The sequence below is a fragment of the Dufourea novaeangliae genome, unplaced genomic scaffold (genome assembly GCF_001272555.1).
Source record: "Dufourea novaeangliae isolate 0120121106 unplaced genomic scaffold, ASM127255v1 scaffold141, whole genome shotgun sequence".
Lineage (NCBI taxonomy): Eukaryota > Metazoa > Arthropoda > Insecta > Hymenoptera > Halictidae > Dufourea > Dufourea novaeangliae.
The window spans coordinates 1,333,033-1,354,277 of NW_015374017.1; the positions used below are offsets into that span (position 1 = coordinate 1,333,033).

Consider the following 21,245-nt stretch of genomic DNA (forward strand, 5'->3'; position numbering starts at 1 on the left):
TTATTGATACAATTTTTATCAACAAACACGTCACGACTTAATCATCCTTATCTTCTGCTTCCTAAAAACTGAGCGTGTACAAATATTTTTTACACACTGTACGTTTCCGCGAAGCTTATCTGTCACCATGACTAGAAGATTCTTTGGGAAAGAACCTTCGATGGTATAATGGATATCGAACAAGCTTTTGACAATAGATACGCGTTGTTTAGGGGATGATCATCCTCCTTTTTCTCTCCTTATTAATCCAAGAACAAGGAACTCCCGGATCGCATGGCCCCGTCCGTCCCACGATTATTGTTTCGTGCACGCAGCGAAAAGATATGTCCTCCGATTCATTATTCGTCGAACTTGTCGTCGGCGGGAATCTGCGGCTGGTACCCACGGCGTAATGGTTTCTCGATCTTCTTTGTACCACGACGGGGTAACTTTTTATTCAGTCTGAATCACTCCGGTCACGACATACCGAGTTCATTTAACGAACCGCCGTCCCCGTGATCGCTCGTGGGATTTACGATCAACCCGAGCAATTTTCATCGCCGTTTAAACGGTTTTTAACCCGTGGTCGGCGGATGCTCGCAAGGGCAATTTGACAAAATATACAGGGTGTCGCATTTAAGTGTGACCACCCCCGTATATCTTTGTAAATTATGAAAACCCAAGAAATATTTTATATGTAATTTGAATTGTATTAAGTGGTCAGTATCCTGCAGGCGTTGTTGTTTCTTTCTGTTATCTATCTTACAAGCTCTAATCCTATTTTTTCTATAAATAGTTACAGTGGACTTTAACTATATTACCACTGAAAATATTTTTCGCATGTTACAGGATTATTAGTTACAGTTGAATGTTAAAATAAAATAGCTTAATTCTAATACAATTTTATTTAATATTTTAACGTAATGAGGAGCATATTTAATTTTTTGTATCGCAAGTACTTACTTTTTATAACATAAGATTTTGCTAACTACCGAATGTTTTGTTATATATTTCAATAATTTTTGGACGGGGGGGGGGGGCAGACTCCCCTGGCCCCTAGCTAGTTACGCCAATGGTTTCACCCCTTAAAATCGCGTCTCAGCCGATAAAAAAAATACGCGTCCCTTATTTTTGACTGCTTAACAGACATACGAAGTGTCATCAAAATCGGAGGGGTACACTTCCGTGCCATCCCTTGCAAGTCCCTAAATCTTATAGAATCTCCCAAACGCTCAGCCTCTAGCGGATTCCACCCTCGAAAGATAAGGTCCGTAACCAACAAAGGCTCGAACACGTGTAAACCACCGGTGAATTCGAATCTCAATCGATGCTTAATTACTTGGAAACTTGCCGTCCATAAATTACAGAACGTACACCGGTACGAGTACGTTATCACAGACGCTGCCTGTTAACCGGGGCATCGTTAACTGACTAAAACTAAGTTCACGACGGTTACCTAACCCCGAAATAGTCGCATGTGTATCCTAAGCGGCGAACGGCCAACCCTCCAGATCCGTGGATCGGGGGCGCGTAGACACGGGAAGAACGTTAGCCCGCCTGGGGGTTAAGCACGCGATCGCACGCGAGCCTGGATCCACGACGGGCGCGGTAGCGTCGCGACGCCGACGCCCGACGGGGTTCAGTGAAGGCCAGCCCGTCCGTCCGCGTCGAACGCGCGCGCACCAGCGAACAAACGTTTTCTGTCCGTCGACAGGCCCCGAGGAAACCGTATCGCCGCCAGCCATCCTCCAACATCCATACATCCGACATCAAATCCAGTCAAGCATCAATCGCCATCTCTGATCATCCTTGCTACAACCGCACATTTGAAAATGTCACGGGTGAGTTTTCGGCGGGAAAATTCAAAAGTGATTTCTATTCTTTTTTTTTTTTTTTTTTTTTTTTTTTTTTTTTTTTTTATTTTTATAATGTTACCATTGAATAGATTGTTCGCTTTGTACTGTTATTGTATTTATTGTTTTGATTTTTTGTGATTTATACTTGTTCTTCGAGATGTTTGGGGAGACTAGCCTGGTGGGAAAGAAATGTAGAATCTAGGAACGCAATTTTTAGTTAATAGTACACTGTTTTCGAGAAATATTACATTGAAAATTTAAAGCGAAATATAAGATTGACAATTAAAAGGGAAATGTTAGATTGAAATTTTAAAAAATAACGGACCATTGAACAGGACTCTTGTTACCGTGTCTGTCCACCACTTGCCGTTTCTACTTATTACGACCACTCGCATTATCCTGCATTTTCCACTGATTTTCTCTTGAGGAATCGCTTCCTATCCATCTGTGCCACGAGTTTGTCTCAATTTTATATAAATTAGTACATATTCGGGTCAATTTAATTCTGAAAGCAGCAACGTAATAGTGATTTAAATATTAAACCAGTGTTAAATGACACTCACAATTTTCAGTCTTGAATCCTTTTGTGACAAATTCTATTCAGCTCAGATGGGGTCGATAGCTTCAAATAATTGGCCTTTGTAACTTATCGATAGATAAATATAACAAGAGAATTACTGTATCAATAAACAAATGAAACACAATTTCATAAGCTGGAATAATAGACGTATAATATTTATTATACATCTACGGCTGGAATATCGTTTTCTAAATTCACTATAGCATAGAACCAACGTAGAACGAAATTTCCTTTCACGAAGCGAAATTAATTCTGAAGTGCTGGACTGGTAGCCGTTCGCCACGCGATTAATCAACAGAATCTTCGATCGTTCCGCGAGATCTCGCCAGGCACAACAGACTCGACCCGCCGGTAAATGAGATAATTAGCGTTACCTGTTAACTAGTTTCGCTTCCGCGAGGATTGATTGACTTCTTCCATTAACTCGCGCCTGGTGTAGACCGACGGCCTCGTAGAATCGTGTAAACGAACCCGACACCGGCACTCACGCGTTTCCCCCGATCTACGGATAATGATCTCTGATCTACGCGTCTGTAGCATTAAACGCCTCTATAATCGTGGTCGAGTACGCGACGAGAAAATCGGTGCAATTTGAAAGTGAACGAAAACAACGATTATTCACAGATTGGTTAGCCCCCATTGATCCGACATCGAACAACCATAAACTGTTTATGCTTTTGGATGTAAACTGAATTCCTTTTTGGAAATATAGCCCGACTAATCATCAGTTACGAGTATACAGGGTGCCCCAAAAATTTTCGACTCCTGGAAATGAGGGGTTCCTGGGACGATTTAGAACAACTTTTTCCTTAGCAAAAATGTTATCCAAGGCTTTGTTAATACGCGCTGTGATTGGTACCCAATTCAATAGTCACCACCTAGAGATTTCAATCGAACAGAGCCGACTAATTCCAATAGTTCTTTCCTAAAGACCATATCAAACACCCAAAAGGCTAACAACCAAATAGCCCATTTTTCACGCAGTTCGTAGTCTCTCAAAAAATAAAAATTCCCCTTTATCGATTTTTCCCTCTGCGAAACACCCTTACGGGTTAGCAATCCCATTTCCGATATGTATATGAATAAATAATGACTCGTTATGACAATGGCTTGACCACTGTCCAGTTTCACAGCGGTGTGACGCATCCAACTCGTGGGGTGGTGCACGCTGGAATAATATTTAGGCCAGGTTTCGCGGTTGGGGTTGATTCTATCATGTGTCATGGAACCCCACCAAGGCCGGGGGAACAGCACGTGCTGACTGGCTTATCGAGGACTGTCGCACGTTTCTGTAAGGTTTGGGTTAGTTAAACCACACGCGTTTGGTGTCGTAACTAGCTGGGACGGAATATTCCGTTTTTTTCTGAATTTTACCAGTTTAATTTGTATGATTAATATTTTAAACTACTTCCAAATACTGAAATGGAAAAACAATTTACAAATAAGAGGAAGAAACAAAATTTTTTTTCTTGTGACTAAAATTTAATTTTTGTTTCTTTAATTTTTAAGACAAAATTGAGAAGTTCGTCGAACAAACCGATGGAAAACAAGTGACGTTGACACTCATAGCAGACATACGTAGAAGATACCTACTACTAAACGCACTGAAACCAAAGTTAGCATACTTTTAAAAATCGATAAAAAAAATTCATGACTACCTAGTTTTTTATGAAAATGTCACTTTTTGTAACTAAATAAGAAGTAATTAACTGCTCAGTATCCACTACAATTCCATACGGCTTGTGTTGAAAAGACATTTTCATAACGTTTCTTTTTCAATCATTTTATCGGTGATGATTTTTTGGTAGCAATCGAAAGTTGAAGCTTTTAAAAATGTTCTGTTAAATTTTCAACTAAATCTATAATTATTAAGAATTTACATGAGCCACCTTAAAGCTGCACTCCTGTTCGGGTTACGGGTGTATTTCTCAGCAGGTGTTTCTTGCGACTGCAAAATCTGAAGTTATCGTGTCAGAGTACTTCGGAGTTTCCCATTTACTTGCTGGAACACCGTCGACTTCACAACACGAGCTACAAAGGTGCTATTAAGTACCTAAAGGCAGGAAGACTGAAGTTCTCTTAAGTCAATTTGCAGACTTACAACTTGTTAGGTTTAGGTTAAAAGGTTTACCTGCGTGGGCGGAAGAATGAGGTGCTTCTATGCAATGAGGGAAGATGGTACATTCGAGAAAACTAAGTATTGTCTGGCCTTGCAATTACTACCTGAACTCTTCTAAAATGAGATATTTACCTACGAAATAATTATACAGCAGTAGGTACAGATGATAAAAACTTTATCACCTTCAGATATTTTCATTGATTTCAATTCTTTAACGTTACGTACGATCGTTCGCAATGTTAAGAGTGAAAGCACGGGGTGTTAAAGATGACCATTAAAAAGCGCTCCCTTTAAGCAGCAGAATACGCTAGGCGTGTTCCCTACAGTCAACTCGTTCAAGTTCAACTAAACATTTCATACAGTGATTAGTCTTCTATTTGCCATAAATTAAAAAAAAAAAAAATATATGAACCGTTACGAATCGAATAGAATTTGAAAAGATTTCATTTCATCGAAAAGAAAGGTCCATTATCAATTTCCACACGACAAGTCATGTGCAACCGACTGGAGCTTCTCGCTGGAAATATTTTTCGTCATGTTGCGCGGGTCGTGTCACTCAGCACGTGAACCGAACGAACGATGAACATTGACCGTGGTAGTTTCCCCGACTTTGCGAGACGTTCACATCGTCACGTCTCTCGCTGGCCTTATTAACGAGCTCCCGATAGAATTGCATCGATTTCTCGGCGACGTTATTAATGCGACGTGTCTCCCCATCCCTGGATCAAGGGGGGGTCTAGGGGGGCTGTAGCCTCGGGCCACACTTATGGGTTATGATTAAATGGTATTTAATTTTATTTAAAATAAATTTCAATTTTTGAACATTTACAGCCCTCCCTCAATTTACGCGGTAAATTATAACACAATTTACGCGGTAGTTTTTATGCGCAATCTTAATGTACGCGGCCGGAAAATATATTTTCCTAGAAGTTTTAAAAGTAACAAGTGTATACAGTAACTTATTAAGAGTTACAGAATTTTTGCGTAATATTTAATATTGCAGTATAATTTGAAACACGATTAGCAGCTTCTATTAACAAAACGCCTACATTTTCAACGATTTATGACTTTAACCCCTTGCCATACGATTTTTTTTAATACTTCACTCTCAAAAATTACTTTATCGTTAATATTTTACAACGTATACTGTACAATGTTTACACCTCGTATCACAGACATTTTATTTCTGCCGATTAAATGATACAACATGTGAAAGTAGTTGTTCAGATGCTGTTCAGATGAATGGTCTTCAATTGTGATGTCGTTGGATCGATAAAATCCCGTAACCTTAAGGGATGACGCGATGGAAGTCCGATAAAGGATAATCAGGCGCCTCTGATAAGCAACTAAAAGACCGATTCGCGCATAGAGTCTTGTATCTATGCGAATATAGAAACTGGACATTGACCGTCGTTAATTTCTCTGGACGATTCTCATTGTTTGTTTTCATTCATTTAGGTTATCTCCCATCTTTATGGCGTAACAATGTTCAGGAACGTTTATTACCGTAATTTTGTTAGACTTTAGATTATGACTGCGAAGATAAAGTGTCTTATATTGTTCGACGAATGATTCCGAATACGTAAACTCGATTCAACAACGGAAGATTTTATACTGGAACTGACAGTGACGCGTGCACCAAAATGGCGACTGCGTTGTTATTCCCATTCACGCTGGTTTTTTTCTACCTTAATAACCTTTTCCGAGATGACGAGTCGACTGTAATGCTTCAACAGACTAGAAAGAAATAAACAATAGTGTCAGTGTAATGTACATGTATAAATTTCATCATGAAAACTAACCTAGCCTAATCTAGACCTCCCAGATAGCACATGACGCCTTGAAGACGGCTCAAAGATGCCTTAGACGTAAAATAGCCGTAAAATGGGCGTCTTCAAGACGTAATGTGTTATCTGGGCTACGACTGCCTATGAAATAGTTTCACCTTTCCAGTTACGTTCCATCGAGAAATTAATGGTTCTCTGATTAAACAAATTATAACGAAATAAACAACAGTGTCGTGAATTTACACGTATAAATTCTTTTATAAAATACTAATCTAACCCAGACGTTCGACCGTCTATGAAATAGCTCCGCGTTTCCAGTCACGCTCGATCAAGGAACGAAGGAATTTCGAAGTTCATTGAAGTCGACCCGAAAGCCCGCGCGATCTCGCTCTTCCTGGCGAGGTGCAAATTGATTTCGAGTCGGGGAAGTTCAACGAGACGGGGGTCGGAACTATGAATCAATTCGGTATTCGAAGCGTTTAATCGCGGCTCGTCCCGGGCATGGTCAAGGACGAGTACAGGCGTCCCTTCGCGAAACTATGTGACCGTGAATACCGGTGTAGCCCGAATTCCCTCACGCTACGTGCCCATTCGGATGCACTTATCGGCGTTGCGGTCGATCGATATCAAACCGGTGAAATTCTTCGCCGTGAATTCGCGAGATCCCGTTTCTTGAGCGTTGGACACGTCACGAACGAAAATGCGATCGCAAATCCGTCGTAGAGGCATTATTGCAAAAACGAGAAGCAGCGATACCAATGCGTGTTCTCCCAACGGGAGGAAAAAAAAGACGCCGGAAACAGCAAGAATTAACCCCAAATAGTACATAACGCCTTGAAAACGCCTAGTTCACGACTATTCTAGGTCTAAGGCGCCTTGAGGACGGCTTAAAGACGCCTTGGACCTAAAATAGCCGTAAAATGGACGTCTTCAAGGCGTCATGTGCTATCTGGGAATGAACAAATTAATGATTATAAATTCTAATCTATATATTACATAACATATATGTTGTATAATTATGGCAAATCACTATTTCATAATTATTTTTCTACCGATTTTAAAAACACAAATAGTAATGTAATTCATATTCACATCATATCGAGTATGTTCTCTTTTTCAAAGACCAAGAATTACGATCACAGTGAGCAAATTCCCTTAAGATAAAAAAAATCACACATTGCGAATGAAGTTAAATCACGACCGTGATCATCATTGTACGATCACTGTTAGTGATTTTGCACACCATCTCTGTGTTCGGTGTTATCTAATAAAAAAAAAAAAAAGAAAAACGACTTAGGGAAACTCCGCGCAGAGTTCTCGCAGAAATGCCGCGACACAATTTCGACTTTGTCCACGCTGTATGAGAGTGGAAATAAGACGAGAACAACGACGATTAACGGAGGAGCAGTGGAAACTATCACAGAAGACAACGAAACCTACGGCTGCTGTCTGCATCCTACTAGTGCTGTTATCGCCGAACAGGATAACGTGAGAAAAGAGGGAGGAGACGCGAGGGAAGGAAGTGGAGACTTCAATGACCCACGGAACGATTGTCTGCAAAAACTCGTTTAGATATGGTAACCGAGCGGTTTAGTCCAGTTCGCGTGTTTCCGTCGACGATTCTGACACGGTTCAAACTCCACGATCGCGAACATGTTAACCGATTTGACAATTTGTCTCAGTCAGGGATCGTCTGGCGCTACTAGACCAAGAGAGTTCGTGGTAAGGTCAGACGATTAGAGAATCATATGATTACGACGGTGGAATTTGTATTGAACCGAGACTTCTTAATCGTTATTATTGATCTGTTGAACAATTGTTTCTGTAGGTTCGTGATGTTTATCAACCATAGACATAGAAATATAGACTGAGCGTCAGGCCACTACTTAGATTTAAAAAGAGACGCTAACTCCTTCTAAAGCTATTTACCTCTTTCTAAACTTGGGATGCATGTTTCAGGGAGATGCGCAGGGTGTAACAAACATGTTGGATGACCCGAAAATGGGAGACTCGTGAGGTAATTTGAAACAAGTTTTTCCTTAGGAAAAATGTTATCCGAGACTTTGTTAACGAGATATTAACGAAAAACCCCGACCAATCAGAGCGCGACTCTTCTTGCCGAGCATCCGCGGTAGCGTTGGCTACCAATCGCAGCGCGTACCTAACAAAGTCTCGTACATTTTCGCTAAGGAAAATGTTGTTTCAAATCACCTCACGAATCTTCCATTTTCGGATCCTCCAACATTTTTGTTACACCCTATATATTTCTATGTCTATGTTATCAACGACGACAGGAAAGGTTCGACGGGTGCAACGAACTTCGGTATGTATTCGTCGATTTGGAATTTACGAGGGACTGATTTATGCAAGAAAAGTTCGGCGGATTCGATGGATTCCATCGTCACGGAGCTTCCTGATGCCGGGCAATTACGGGAACCGAGTTCCAAACTCGATATCGCGTCCGTCCGGGACACGTGATCGAGAACGACTGGAAAATTTTTGGAACGAGCAAACTTTTGCCCGTCTGTTCAACCCAGCTAATTGTTATTACTATCGACGCGGAAGATCGAATTGTACCCGTCGCGGTGGTTTATCTCGTCGCGACTGTTAGTCCAGCTGCGGGATTCTCAGAGGGTTGTTAAAACGTGTAGCCTCTGCGCCGTTGTCGGTTCGTACGTTGAACTTTCGAGGTCGTTCCGTGTGATTCGTGAGCAAACTGATTGTCTGGATGCGGGATTTAAAAAAGTTGAGAGAATGTTCGGCATCGGATGCGTATGCAAGTTGATGTAGAAAGGTCCGTATGTATTCAGGCTCGGATAAGATTTTCTGTGGCCCAGGGTTATCAGATTTTCGGGGGCCCCTTGAAAAGCGCAAGGGGGTGACGGGGATTTTTGTAATAGGGCACAACAAAATACATAAATCTTCAAAAATTGAAATTTATTTTAAATAAAATTAAATAACATTTAATCATAACGAAATGGAAGGTTCAGAACGAGGCCCCCCTTAGAATGTGGGATCTAGGGCTACAGCCCCCCTAGACCCCCCACTGCGTTGCTTATAAAAACAAATGTATATACAACGACCAATGACAACGAATAGAAGTCTAATATAATAAATAAACAACCAAGATAAATATACATGCAAGTAAAAATCGAGTAATGCTCAAATTAATTCACGAACGTCATGAGGAAGATTGCGGATGTTTAACTAAGTGCCCCATTTCCATGAAATATTTCAGCAGAACCAGAAGTATAGAAAAGTTCACTATGTTCATTAAAAAATTCACTAAATTACTGTATAATTAAAAATTCAGTTAATCTTTGATTATTACAGTTTTCATTTCGGTATGTCACACACAGTATCGTGCTTGTGAAAAAATCCTAAAAATTCGAAGTCTAACTCAAAGTGATTCGTTTTCATAGGAGACTATCCTCCAAAGGTATACAGCATAACACACAAAGCAAGAAATAATTTCTTAACGTAGGTCTCGTAAATCTCGCTCGCGAATCCGCCAGCTTAAATAAACATTCGACGAGCACATCGCCGTTAATCACGGAGCTCATTTCTATATCTATCCCGTGACTCTCTTGCGTCTTTTAATTGATTTTGCGTAATCTTCCACGGGATTCGTCAGCATTTCTCGAAGCAAGAAACGATCGCCGTCATAATCGTAAAGTTACAGAAGTCAATAATTATCGCGACAGGATCGATTTACCCCGGAAGACTCGACGAAACCTCCTCCTTCTCATTTCCGGTCGACGAGGAGGCGATCCTTTACGATTTCGCGGTCGGCCAGACGGGGGGAACGATCCGCCGATTTCAAGTCGTGTGCACGAAGTCGTAGAAAAGTTCGGACGCCAGTGTATTCGAAGGGCGATATCCTCGCTCCGAGAAGCCCAGGTTCGCCATATACATATCGATTGGTGCCATTCGGTGCCTGGCGGTGTGGGTCGTGCTTCTTCTACCACCATTCGACCAGATACCGGATACGACAAAACCTCTGCCAGCCGAAAGAGGCAAATCGAGGAGGAGCTATTGGGAAAGTCAGAATTTTGATACGCCAACTAGTGGCAGAAAATTAAACTACTGAAACTAGGTCGAGTATCCATATGATCAACAATGTTTCAATAGATAGGTTGAGAAAAACCAGTGTTTTTATATTTGTTGCACTATTTAATGCTTTTAAATTGATATAACAAGTCATAATTATTTAAACAGTTATAGAAATTTACACTATGGAAATTTCCCGTAGAAAAAATAAAAGTTAAATATGTTGCTGGATGTTTGGCTGTAACTTACCATTTTCCCCGGCGAAAAGGAAACTTAGTGAAATTAAAAAATAAATTAAATCAAGAAAAAATTATTGACCGCTTCAGGGCATGGGTGTAAGTTTTAAAAATGGACAAGAATGTACCGTCGTTTATGATAGTATGTATAGTTCATGTAGTAGTTCACCCCGGTGAATCGTTGGCCGCGGGCAATTATTTAGGATGCCTGCGACCCCTAACCCCGGAAGCAGAGATGGGAAAGTTCATTATCTAGATAAAGAGTCTCGAATAAAAGACAAAAAACTGCTTGGTCGATTTTTAATCGATTAAACGTGGAAATTTTAATTTTTATAACAAAATAATAGTTCTCCTTCATTGAGAAGTCACTTGGCAAACATTTATGTAATCTCATTAAGTATTTGAAGGTCAGGATGGCGATCTTAGATACTGCTGCTTTTCACTATGTATTATTCGAATAAAATTCTGCCCAACTCTGCCCGGAAGTGTCTACCGACTTCGGTCATTCCTCGATTCTTGTCGGACGTGGACGCAGGGTGGAAAACGATTTCTGAGGATCGTTAGGCCGGTAGTGAGACTCGAAACTGGAGGAAGAAAGAACATTCGAAGTAGCATAGGGGATTCTCAATTGGTCTTTGCTAACCGATAACGGTACTTTTTATAACAGCTTGTCCTGTTGCCATCCATTCGCGGAGATCAAGCTGACCGCAGCGGAATTCGAACGAATATACGTACTGTAGAACACAGGCGTCGTGTCAACTTAATGTCAGAGCTTCCTCGTTATCAGTTTATGCATTTCTCTTTTTGTTCTTATTATCGTTTATCTCAGCAACGACGATTCTCGGAAATGAACGATTTTTTTCGTCTACCTCTTGAGAAGTTATGAGGATACATTTGAAAATGTCGACAGGGGAATGTTTGAGTAATATTTGAGTTTTGTAAAAATGTGCTGAGATTTAACGAAACGTGTTACAGCCACTGTCCAAAGGTGTTTCACAGCTGTCGACGAGAGGACAGATGGAAAGGCGGCGGCCACCGTTTCTAAGAGGGCCTAACAAGACGAAAGAGGTATTTTCGATTCATTAATTTTTAAGAACACACTTGGTTGAACAAATCTTGTAATTCATTATACTTGGGAAGATTTTTTCGTTACTTAAACGATTTGACAAACGATCGTCGCTACTTCCACATTTGGTCTGAAATATATTCCATAGCAATATTTTTAAACATATCTGATAATTTTACTGAAGTCAAAATCTACAACGATTTCGCACACTGAATATTATATATTAGATAGACTGATTGTATACTCGCGAGCACACTCGGTGTCTGCTAGGAGAAAAAGTGATGTAAGGGTAAGACCTTACTAAGCCCACTTCCCAGACAGCACATGACGCGTAATGTCGCCTTCAAGACGGCTTAAAGGCGCCTTAGACCTAAAATAGCCGTAAAATGGGCGTCTTTAAGGCGTCATGTGCTATCTGGGACTTAGCCTGCAGATTTTATATATTTTTTAAAACTTCTATTTAATTTCTAACACTCTAAATTCATTCAGAAATTTGTATACATAAATACATATTTTTAAACGTTCGTAGTCTAGTTACAATGTTAATTAACGTTTGTCTTAACTACTTTTTAAGTTCTGATTATACGTTTAAAAGTCGTGCATTGTAGATGCACTATGTAGAACCGTAACTAACTCACGCTATCTTAAAACCGCATATTGCATGTTTGCTTTCGTGCGAGCAATTTCCGTGCACCCTGCCAACCGTGGCCAACCGGCGGGTAAACAATAAACAGAAACATAACCTGGATGATAAATATATATACCCGTAAATATATAAATGTACATGATTTTATATTTCAATAAAAACTTACATTATTTTATTATAGCCCGTTTAACACTGAAAAATAAATAAGAATGTAATATAGATATCAATAAAGTAGTAATTATATTCAGAGACTAATATTCTACTTCTATTTAATTTTACGTACAATATTAAATAATTTTTATTTTACAATGTTGTAATGAATAATTTATGACATGTTGGTACGTTCTAAATCGAACTATGTGATATACACAAAATTTAGAATTCTATAAGGTATACATCTGTTTCTAAACATTTTAATATTATTTCATAACAATATCTATTTGTAACATATTTTTAGTAATCTTGTGCAGCTAAAATTATTCTTGTCACAGACGGACAAGAACGCAGGTAGTAAAATGGACTCTTCAAGAACTATCGTCAGTGGTGCAGGTGATCGTGTAGATGAGGATGATTTGTCTCCAGATGCATTAGTCAGACAGAATTTTGAACTGCGTCACAGACTAGAAGAGGAAGCTTCTAATTATAAGAGGAGGTTGGATACATATAGGCAGGCACAGCAGCATCAGGCAGCTCTTGTTTCGCGTTTGCAAGCAAAAGTAACATTTATATCTTTTTTGACAATTGATAAATATACCCAATAATTATGCACCAATCTATGCTTACAGGTCTTACAATATAAACAAAGATGTTCAGAACTTGAGAATCAGATGGTAGAATCTGGTGCATTTGATTCTAATAAACTTTCAAGTTCAGTACCAGTAGTCACTACTCCTTTAGATGCAGCACATCAGACATTAAGAGAAATTCGTGACGAACAGATTCATGATTTAGATACAGCCCTAAAGAAACTTGCAGAGGAACGTAAAAGGTAACACTTTATTGCTACAGTTTCAATTAAGAGTACAGTGTGTATATGTTTACAAGCATTATACTTTGCGTAGATGTGAGAAATTGTTACAACTTAACACAACTTTGAAAGACCAGTTGGAAGAATCACATCAAACGAACGAGGCGCTCACCAATGACCTACAGAAGTTAAGTAATGATTGGGACATACTGAGAGAAGAATTGGCTATTAAAGAAGAAGAATGGAGGGAAGAGGAGCAAGCATTTAATGAATATTATACTTCAGAGCACAATAGATTATTAAACCTTTGGCGCGATGTCGTCTCTGTAAAACGATTATTTGCAGAGATAAAATCTAATACAGAAAGAGACTTAACAAAGATGAAAAATAGTATCAATTTTACTTTTAATGACGTTTCATCGGCTTGTAGTAACACAGGATTCGCTATGAAAATGCAAGCAGCTGTACAGCCAATGGTAAACTTATCCCCTTAGTAATTTAAAATATTTCTCTATCCTAAACCATACACATATTTCCTTCGTACATTAGATATCGCCACAAGTTCAACAGGCACAGGAACAATTAACAACCGACTTGAAAATCGAATTAACAACCCTTAAGCAACAGTATGATATAGCTCAAAATGAGATTCGTATAAAGGAAGAAAAAATTAATCAGCTTATTCGAGATGTCCATACTTTGGTAAATCGTAAAAGTAAAATATTATTAAACAGAAATAACAAATGGTGTTTGTAATGGTAATAATTGATATTTACATTTAGGAAGAAAAATGTGGGGAGGCAGAAGCCGAAGTGCATCGCAATGGACGTATACAGGACGACGTGGAAATTTTACAATCTGCATTGAGAGACATAGCACACGCGGTGATCCAAGATGCAGAAGCTCGAGAGATTGAAAGTACTCAAGCGCCTCCTCACTTGCATCTATCCCCCAGCGCTCCTATTCCTCAAAGATCGCCAAAAAGAGGTACAAGAAGTAACGCCATTCCAGCCTTTGCTGAAAGTACAATCAGTGCTGTGCAAGCAGCTCTACATAAATATCAGTTGACTATACACGAGCTCCAGGTGCGACGATTTTATATTATTAAACTGCGGATTTTATGCAGTTATAGTGTATATGGGGCTCTGCGACATACACTAAAAGACAAAACTTTACTCAGATGCAATGAGTTTTCTATTTTAGTCTGAATCTAATAAGATACTTAAAAAAAAATAGAAGTTCCTATATTTGTTCTTGTCTGTGCGAATTACTTTGTAAAATGTCATTATGCATAAAAATCCGTAGTCTATATATTATATACTTTGAAAACTTCTAAGAGCATAACATTCATCCTATAGAGAACTTACAATACATATTTCATATTATAACGTGTTCGAATACTTTCTTGTAATAGGTAAAGTTACAAACTAACAAGGAACAATTGGTTACGACTCGAAAACAATGCGAAAATGCCGAAGAAAATATTAAAACCTTAGAGAAACGGGTAGAGGAGTTGATCTCTGAATTGGATTCCGCTCGGTCGCAGTGTTCACAACTGAGTCAAGAGAAAGATATGCTACAAAAGGGTCTTGATACCGTAAGGGTGGAGAAAAATGCACTTGACAAAAGTAGAGTTGAAATCAACAGTATGGTAAGATTCTTTCTATCGAACAAACGTGTATGTACCTTCTGTTAATATACATATCGATATGGAGTATTCTTGTTTTTAGATGGAGACTTTGAACAACGATTACGAAAAGCTACAGAAAGCTAATAACAAATTACAAAAACTCTGTGATAATCTCGAGGATGAGAAACTGTATCTTCAAAGCGAATTGAATAGAGTTTCCAAAGAAACAGAATTGAGGTATGTTATCTAACAACCGTAATTTGTATTGTTGCCTAATTGCTACGATTATTCATTGTATTACTAGGGAACTGAATCTCCGTTCAGAGGAAGACCGATGTAGCAAAATGAGGGAAGAGTTGTTAACATTACGGGAAGAATTGAATAAAGCGTATCTTGCCAAAGATATGTTGGAACAACAGAAATTGGAAACGGATGGTTTAATTTCACAAATTGAAAAGAGTAAAGGTACTGTTCTATAAAAATCGCATACTATTTATTATGTACACGTTATATATTGTTCATGCATTAATGTTATTTTCACTGTTACCTTAGGTGACTTGGAATTAGAATTAGAACGCGTAATATTGGAGAAGTCGGACGTACAAGAAGTTTTAATGAAGTTAGAAACAATTTACAGTAATCACGAGCAAGAGAAACAACGATTGCAGGAAGAACTGAAGAAGGTATATTTTCTTAACACTGTTTAACGTACTAATTACTGACAATGTACTGTGAATTTCAGGTGACAGAAGAGAAAAATAAGTTGGCAAGTCAGTGTACGGATCAGCAAGGTGATTTGGGCTCTTTAAGAAAGGAACTGCTTCAAGCGGAACAGACTAGACTCGATTTGGAATCGGAGAAAGCCACGTTGAATGAGAAAGTGAAGTTTTTGGAAATTGAAAAGGAGAAGATCGAAATAGAATTAGCACAGATTACACGTGAACGTGGGGATCTGAGCAATCAATTGTCGGTTTTGGCGCGAAAGAAAGAAACGTTAAATGAAGAATTGATGAGAGTCAGACAGAGATTGGAACAGGCAAATGAAATGAATGGGAGAATCAATCGAAATTTGGAGGATCTTGTGAAAGACAATGAAGAGAAACAGGTTGGTGGAATTAATTATTGTATAAGGTGTTGTAGAAATATAAACCAGTATATTCATATTGGTGCAGGTACTTTTGGAAACTAACGAAAAAGAAGTTCAACGATTGCAAGAACAACTTGCATCGATGCGCAGTGAAAAGGAAACGCTGGAGGGTGTCCTGTTTGATACGCAAACTAATTTAGAAAACATGCATGTGAAGAAGACGCAGTTAGAAAAAGAACAGAAGGAACTGTTAGTCAAACAGGAGAGCCTAAAAGGACAAGTAGAGAGACTGGTCAAGGAACTAGACAACAGTGAGAAACGAGCTCAAGAAATGAAGCAAACATTGACGCAGCAAAGTGGCGATCAAGAAGCTGAATTCCACCACATTATTTCAAACATGAAGAAACACAGTGAAGATAATATTCGAAAATTGAACGAGGAAAAAGTAATAGGTTTACACATACGTACAAACATTAGCGACGCAATTTAAAACTGAAATTGACTAAATTTCTTTATAGGAGCAAATCAAAATAAACCTAGAGAAGCGACTTCAACAGTCTTTGTTGCAACTTAGTGGAGATAAAGATAACGAGATTAATCAGCTACAACAACGGATAGATGAAATGCAGCAGCATATTGAAAATCTGTGCCAACAACACGAAGAAGTTCTTCTGCGAGCGGAGAACGATAAACAGCAAGCTCTTCTTATGGGTAGAAAATACACCTATAAAGGGCAAAGTGTTTATAAAATTGTATTGTGTTTTACTGATTCTGTGTATGTTTTTTTCACAGCTCATCACGATCAACAAGCGCTAATGGAGAAGCTTGAAAGCGTTTTACGAGATATGGAAGAAGAGAAGAACAATGTGGAAAGGATAAAGAGAGAAGCCGCGGCGCGTGCTGAGCAAGAACGTAATAATACCAATCAATTACGCGAGGAACTGAATCGTCTTAAGACGAAGTTAGAGGAGGCTAAGTTGAGGTCTGACGAAGAGAAAATAAAGCTCGATTTAAAAATCGAAGAACTTTGGAAAGAACGTGAATCAGCGAAAACTGAAAGATGGTAAGCTTTATTTGTGTCTTCAATACTTATCTGGTGATAACACATTATCGTGATGATTGTGCATTCACAGCTGAAAATCTTAACGAAACCGTACGCAAAGAATTAGTGGATGTTAGAAGACAATTAGCCGAGTCCACGTATGAGAAAGAAAAGTATCATAACAGTAACAAAGAATTACGGGAGCATGTTAAACGTATCGAGAGCGAAAAGAGGGAACAGACTCGGACATTGGAAGAGTCGTACCAGAAAATTGCTGGTATTTACAGTTTATTCTAACGATGAATATAAATAAATACTATTGTCACAGTTGATTGTTTTGTTGATAATTGTTTTGTGTGTGTAATAATTATAAAGCTCTGGAGGACATGAAAGTGACTATAGACGCGGAAAGATCGCGTCTTCAGGCGCAACTTCGCGATATGGAACGTGAAACGTTGCAACTCCAGAAGCAATTACGGTTCACGCAAGATGAACTGCAGAAGTCACACGAGAGCAACGCACAAGCACAAAGCGATGAAAAAGAATTACAAGCACGATTGACAAACGAAACAGAAGAAAGGGAACGCTTGCAGCTGCAACTGCACCAAGTGAAGAAGCAGGTAATGCACGGAGTATTGCAATCCTTTGCCTTGTAACATCGAGTCAGACTCGTGGTGACGATACCAAAATGGATTCAACAAACATCAATATCATTCGTTTTCTTTGAGTCAAAGTGAAATACTAGTTCGCTGATATTAATATTTCACTTTTAGAGTAAATGTACAATTGCCATAGACACACGAATTCTTTTTCTTTCTGGGGAATTATTGATGATAAAGTAATTCTGGAGACTGGCAAACATCGAAAAAATCACAGGGCAAGGGGTTAACAGGTCATATACATATTATCTTCATTTCTCAACTGTTTCTGGTCAGTTGGTAGATGTGGACAACAGTTTAGAAGTGACAAGGCAAGAGCTTGGAAGACTACGTTCCCGTGCTGACGAAGAGGATGAAAGATGGCGAACGAGGGAACAGGAACTGTTGGTTCGACTTGAGGATTGTCGATGCCGAGAGAGAAAACTCGAAGATCAGAAACATAATCTGGAAGTTTGTTTAGCCGACGCGTCCCAGCAGATTCAAGAACTGAAAGTAAGATAAAAATTCGAAATCGAAACTTTGGAAATATTAATTGTACGCTGTACAGGCGCGACTTGGAGGATCCGAAGGACGTGTTAGAGCCCTGGATGCTCAGCTGTCGCAACTGGAAATGGCGAAGAAAGATGTCGAGCAAAAATTGAATAGCGTTGGTTCTACCTTGCGTCGTATCGCCGGCATTCAAATGGATGGAAGTGTCAACATGCCTTTTAAATTGATGAGTCCATCGAGGAGATGGAGCCCAGCAAGAGGTAATATAACTAATAAATTAGTAGAAAAGAAAAAAAATTGAACGGTAATGTGATTTTCTTATAATTCAGCTCAAGAGCATGCTGATTCTAGCAGAGATGTTATATTCGATGTTGATCCTGAAGCTATTAGAAAGGGTGTGCGAGCTCTTATGCAACAGGTGGCTCAAATTGAACGTGAAAGGGTAACTAATCCTTTTGTTACCATATTTACAACTATTTCTTATTTAATTCTACTGTCTATATACCTGTTCGAATTTCAGGATGATTATAAAACGGAATTGTGTAACTTGAAAAAACAGTTAACGGAAACTCAAGAAACTCAGAATAAGTCAGATAGTCAAATAAACACGTTATTGGCTAATATCAAACATCTGCAGGATGAAAAGAATTCGTTGGAAGTGAAACTGTCCCAAAGACAGGGTAGTTACGAAATGCAGGTATAGTTTACGTACAATGTTTTAACAGTAATATCTATTCAATTACTAACGAAGATATTTTAGTTGAACGTTTTACAACAAAAGACTGAGGAATGCGAGCACTTACGCGAGAAAGTGGCGAATCTTGAATTAACGATTAGTAATTGTACCGAGGAGAAAATACAATACGAGGTAACAGTATCATGTGTTCAAACGAATAACGGTTTTACTTTCCTTATTATTTTATGATTAATTTTATAGGACAAGTTAGACAAACTGAAACAAGCCTTGAACAGAATGGAGAATGATAAGCGGAATTTACAAGAGGAGCTTAACAGAAGTGAGTCCCGCGCTACAAAGCTAGAGTTACAAAGAATGTCGTTAGAAGGTGATCTCCAAAGACTGCAAATGATGTTTCAAGAGAAAGAAACGAATATTCATGTATGTACACGTTCCTCTAATCCATAATCTTGTTTCACAAAAATTAAAAAAAAAATTACATCTTTGTTAATCATTCACAGAAACTGCAAGAAAGAAATGAAACGCAGAGTAGAGCTATGGCAAGTTTAGAAGAACGTTGTAGTTCATTAAAATCAACCATAGAACAGTTGAATTTAGCGTTAGAAAAAGCATCGAACACAGAAACCGAATTGAAGAGCGAAATTAATTCTTTGCAACGTAATGTTCTCGAATTAACAACTTCATTGCAGACATCTAACGAAAAAACCAAACAGGTACATAAAAATGAAACTACGGTTTCTTGTCTTTAATGAATTAGAAAGAGTTATCATTGTACCGATAATTTTGTACCAGTTACAAAAGCAACTCACGAATGCTGAAAACGAGCGAAGAATTCTGACAGAACGCGTAGAATCGTCGCAACAGTCCTTGAGCGATCTAAAGCGTACAAATCAAACGTTAACGGATCAAATAAATCGTCTGCAGAATGAATTGGCGAACAATGAAGTGCAACGCTGCACATTAGAGTCGCAATTAAGAATAGTCAGTTATCCGCAAGAGGACACAACGAATAAGGACGAGGAGCTATTGCGTCAGCTGCAAACAGCACAGAGGGAGAGGAGCGAGATGAGAGGAAAAGTGGACGCACTTAATGATAAGGTAAAATACTTATACATGTCTATTTAAAGGTATTTTGATAAATTTATCGTATTGTAGGTGAAGTTGTTGGAAAACGATAAACGTAATTTGGAGCGACAGTTATCATTGGTTAAATCAACCAGCGTTCGTAGTAAGAGCTACGAACGGCCAGAGAAGGCCCACGCAGAACTATTGGGCACGAGTTTCGACGTGGATCATTACGAACAGGAAAATCGAGAATTACGATTGAAAGTCCGTAGATTAGAAACACAGCTTGCGGAAAAGGAAGCCGAGCTGATAAGAGTGAAGTCCAGTTACGTTCATAGTCATTCAATGTACGATTTCGGTCGAGATAGAACGGGTGAAATTGAGAGACTTAGAGCTGCCCAACTGCAGGCAGAAAAATTGTTGGAAGCAAGAGAACAGAGCCATCGTCAGCAAGTATTACGTTTGGAGAATCAGGTACTTCTTGTCACTTCTACTTACAATCTGCAGATATTTGTGTAAATTTGCATTACTTCCGTTACAATTCACTGTGTCTGCATTTAGTGCAATTTTATAAATGAAGAAATTTCCGCCGTCTTAAGTACAGTGAACTCTAACTATATTGCCACGGGAGGAACTTACCCCTCCCACCAACCAGCTGTAGCGCAGATGCTGAGGCTTTAACGATAGAACTTATGAAGGGGGCTCTAAACTCATTGTCATTTTACTCCCCTACAGCCCCGACCATAGCAATATAGTTAGAGTCCATTGTATCGGTATTGGTATTTACTGAATTGTTGTGTGAACGATAGATTCAATTGCTACGGGAACAACTGAATCAAGAAATAAAACGTCGACAATTATACGTCCTGCGAAGTTCAAGAGCTGGTAGGGAAATGCAACATCTAAGACAGGCTTTAGGTGACTCGTTGAGAACAGTAGCACAAGATCCATCATTAGACGCAGTATTATTAGAACACGAAGCTCGTAAGCTGGACTCTACTTTGACAAGTACCACCAGTTTACCACCGTCATTAGCATTACCTCCGTCAACGTCTTACGATAGATCTTCCACACCAGCACAGCTCAAATGAATTATCACTCTGTTTCAGACTGAATTAGATATGAAAACTGCCAATGTTTAATCATATTTACTGGAAGAATAGTGTATAAACGATTCTTCCATTCTTGGGAACATGGTCCAATGTAACCCATATTAGTCGCAAGTGTACTTAAAGTTCATTGCCATGTAGAATCTGGATATTAGTAATCGTCATCCGCATAAACTTCAGA

General features: G+C 39.0%; 1 protein-coding gene across 1 annotated transcript; it reads left to right on the forward strand.

Annotated features, from left to right (window-relative positions):
• The first annotated feature begins 127 nt into the window (after positions 1-127).
• LOC107188818 (rootletin) lies at positions 128-21,046 on the forward strand. The gene is given in 28 exon segments (XM_015577183.1): positions 128-163; positions 11,583-11,675; positions 12,811-13,035; positions 13,105-13,307; positions 13,381-13,762; positions 13,836-13,988; positions 14,069-14,371; positions 14,701-14,937; positions 15,017-15,153; positions 15,221-15,381; positions 15,469-15,599; positions 15,659-16,021; positions 16,089-16,448; positions 16,522-16,714; positions 16,796-17,050; positions 17,052-17,066; positions 17,137-17,322; positions 17,421-17,665; positions 17,981-18,196; positions 18,252-18,453; positions 18,523-18,635; positions 18,714-18,890; positions 18,954-19,061; positions 19,131-19,310; positions 19,391-19,603; positions 19,683-19,988; positions 20,046-20,429; positions 20,765-21,046. Coding segments are annotated over 28 exon segments (5,859 nt in total).
• Positions 21,047-21,245: the final 199 nt, after the last annotated feature.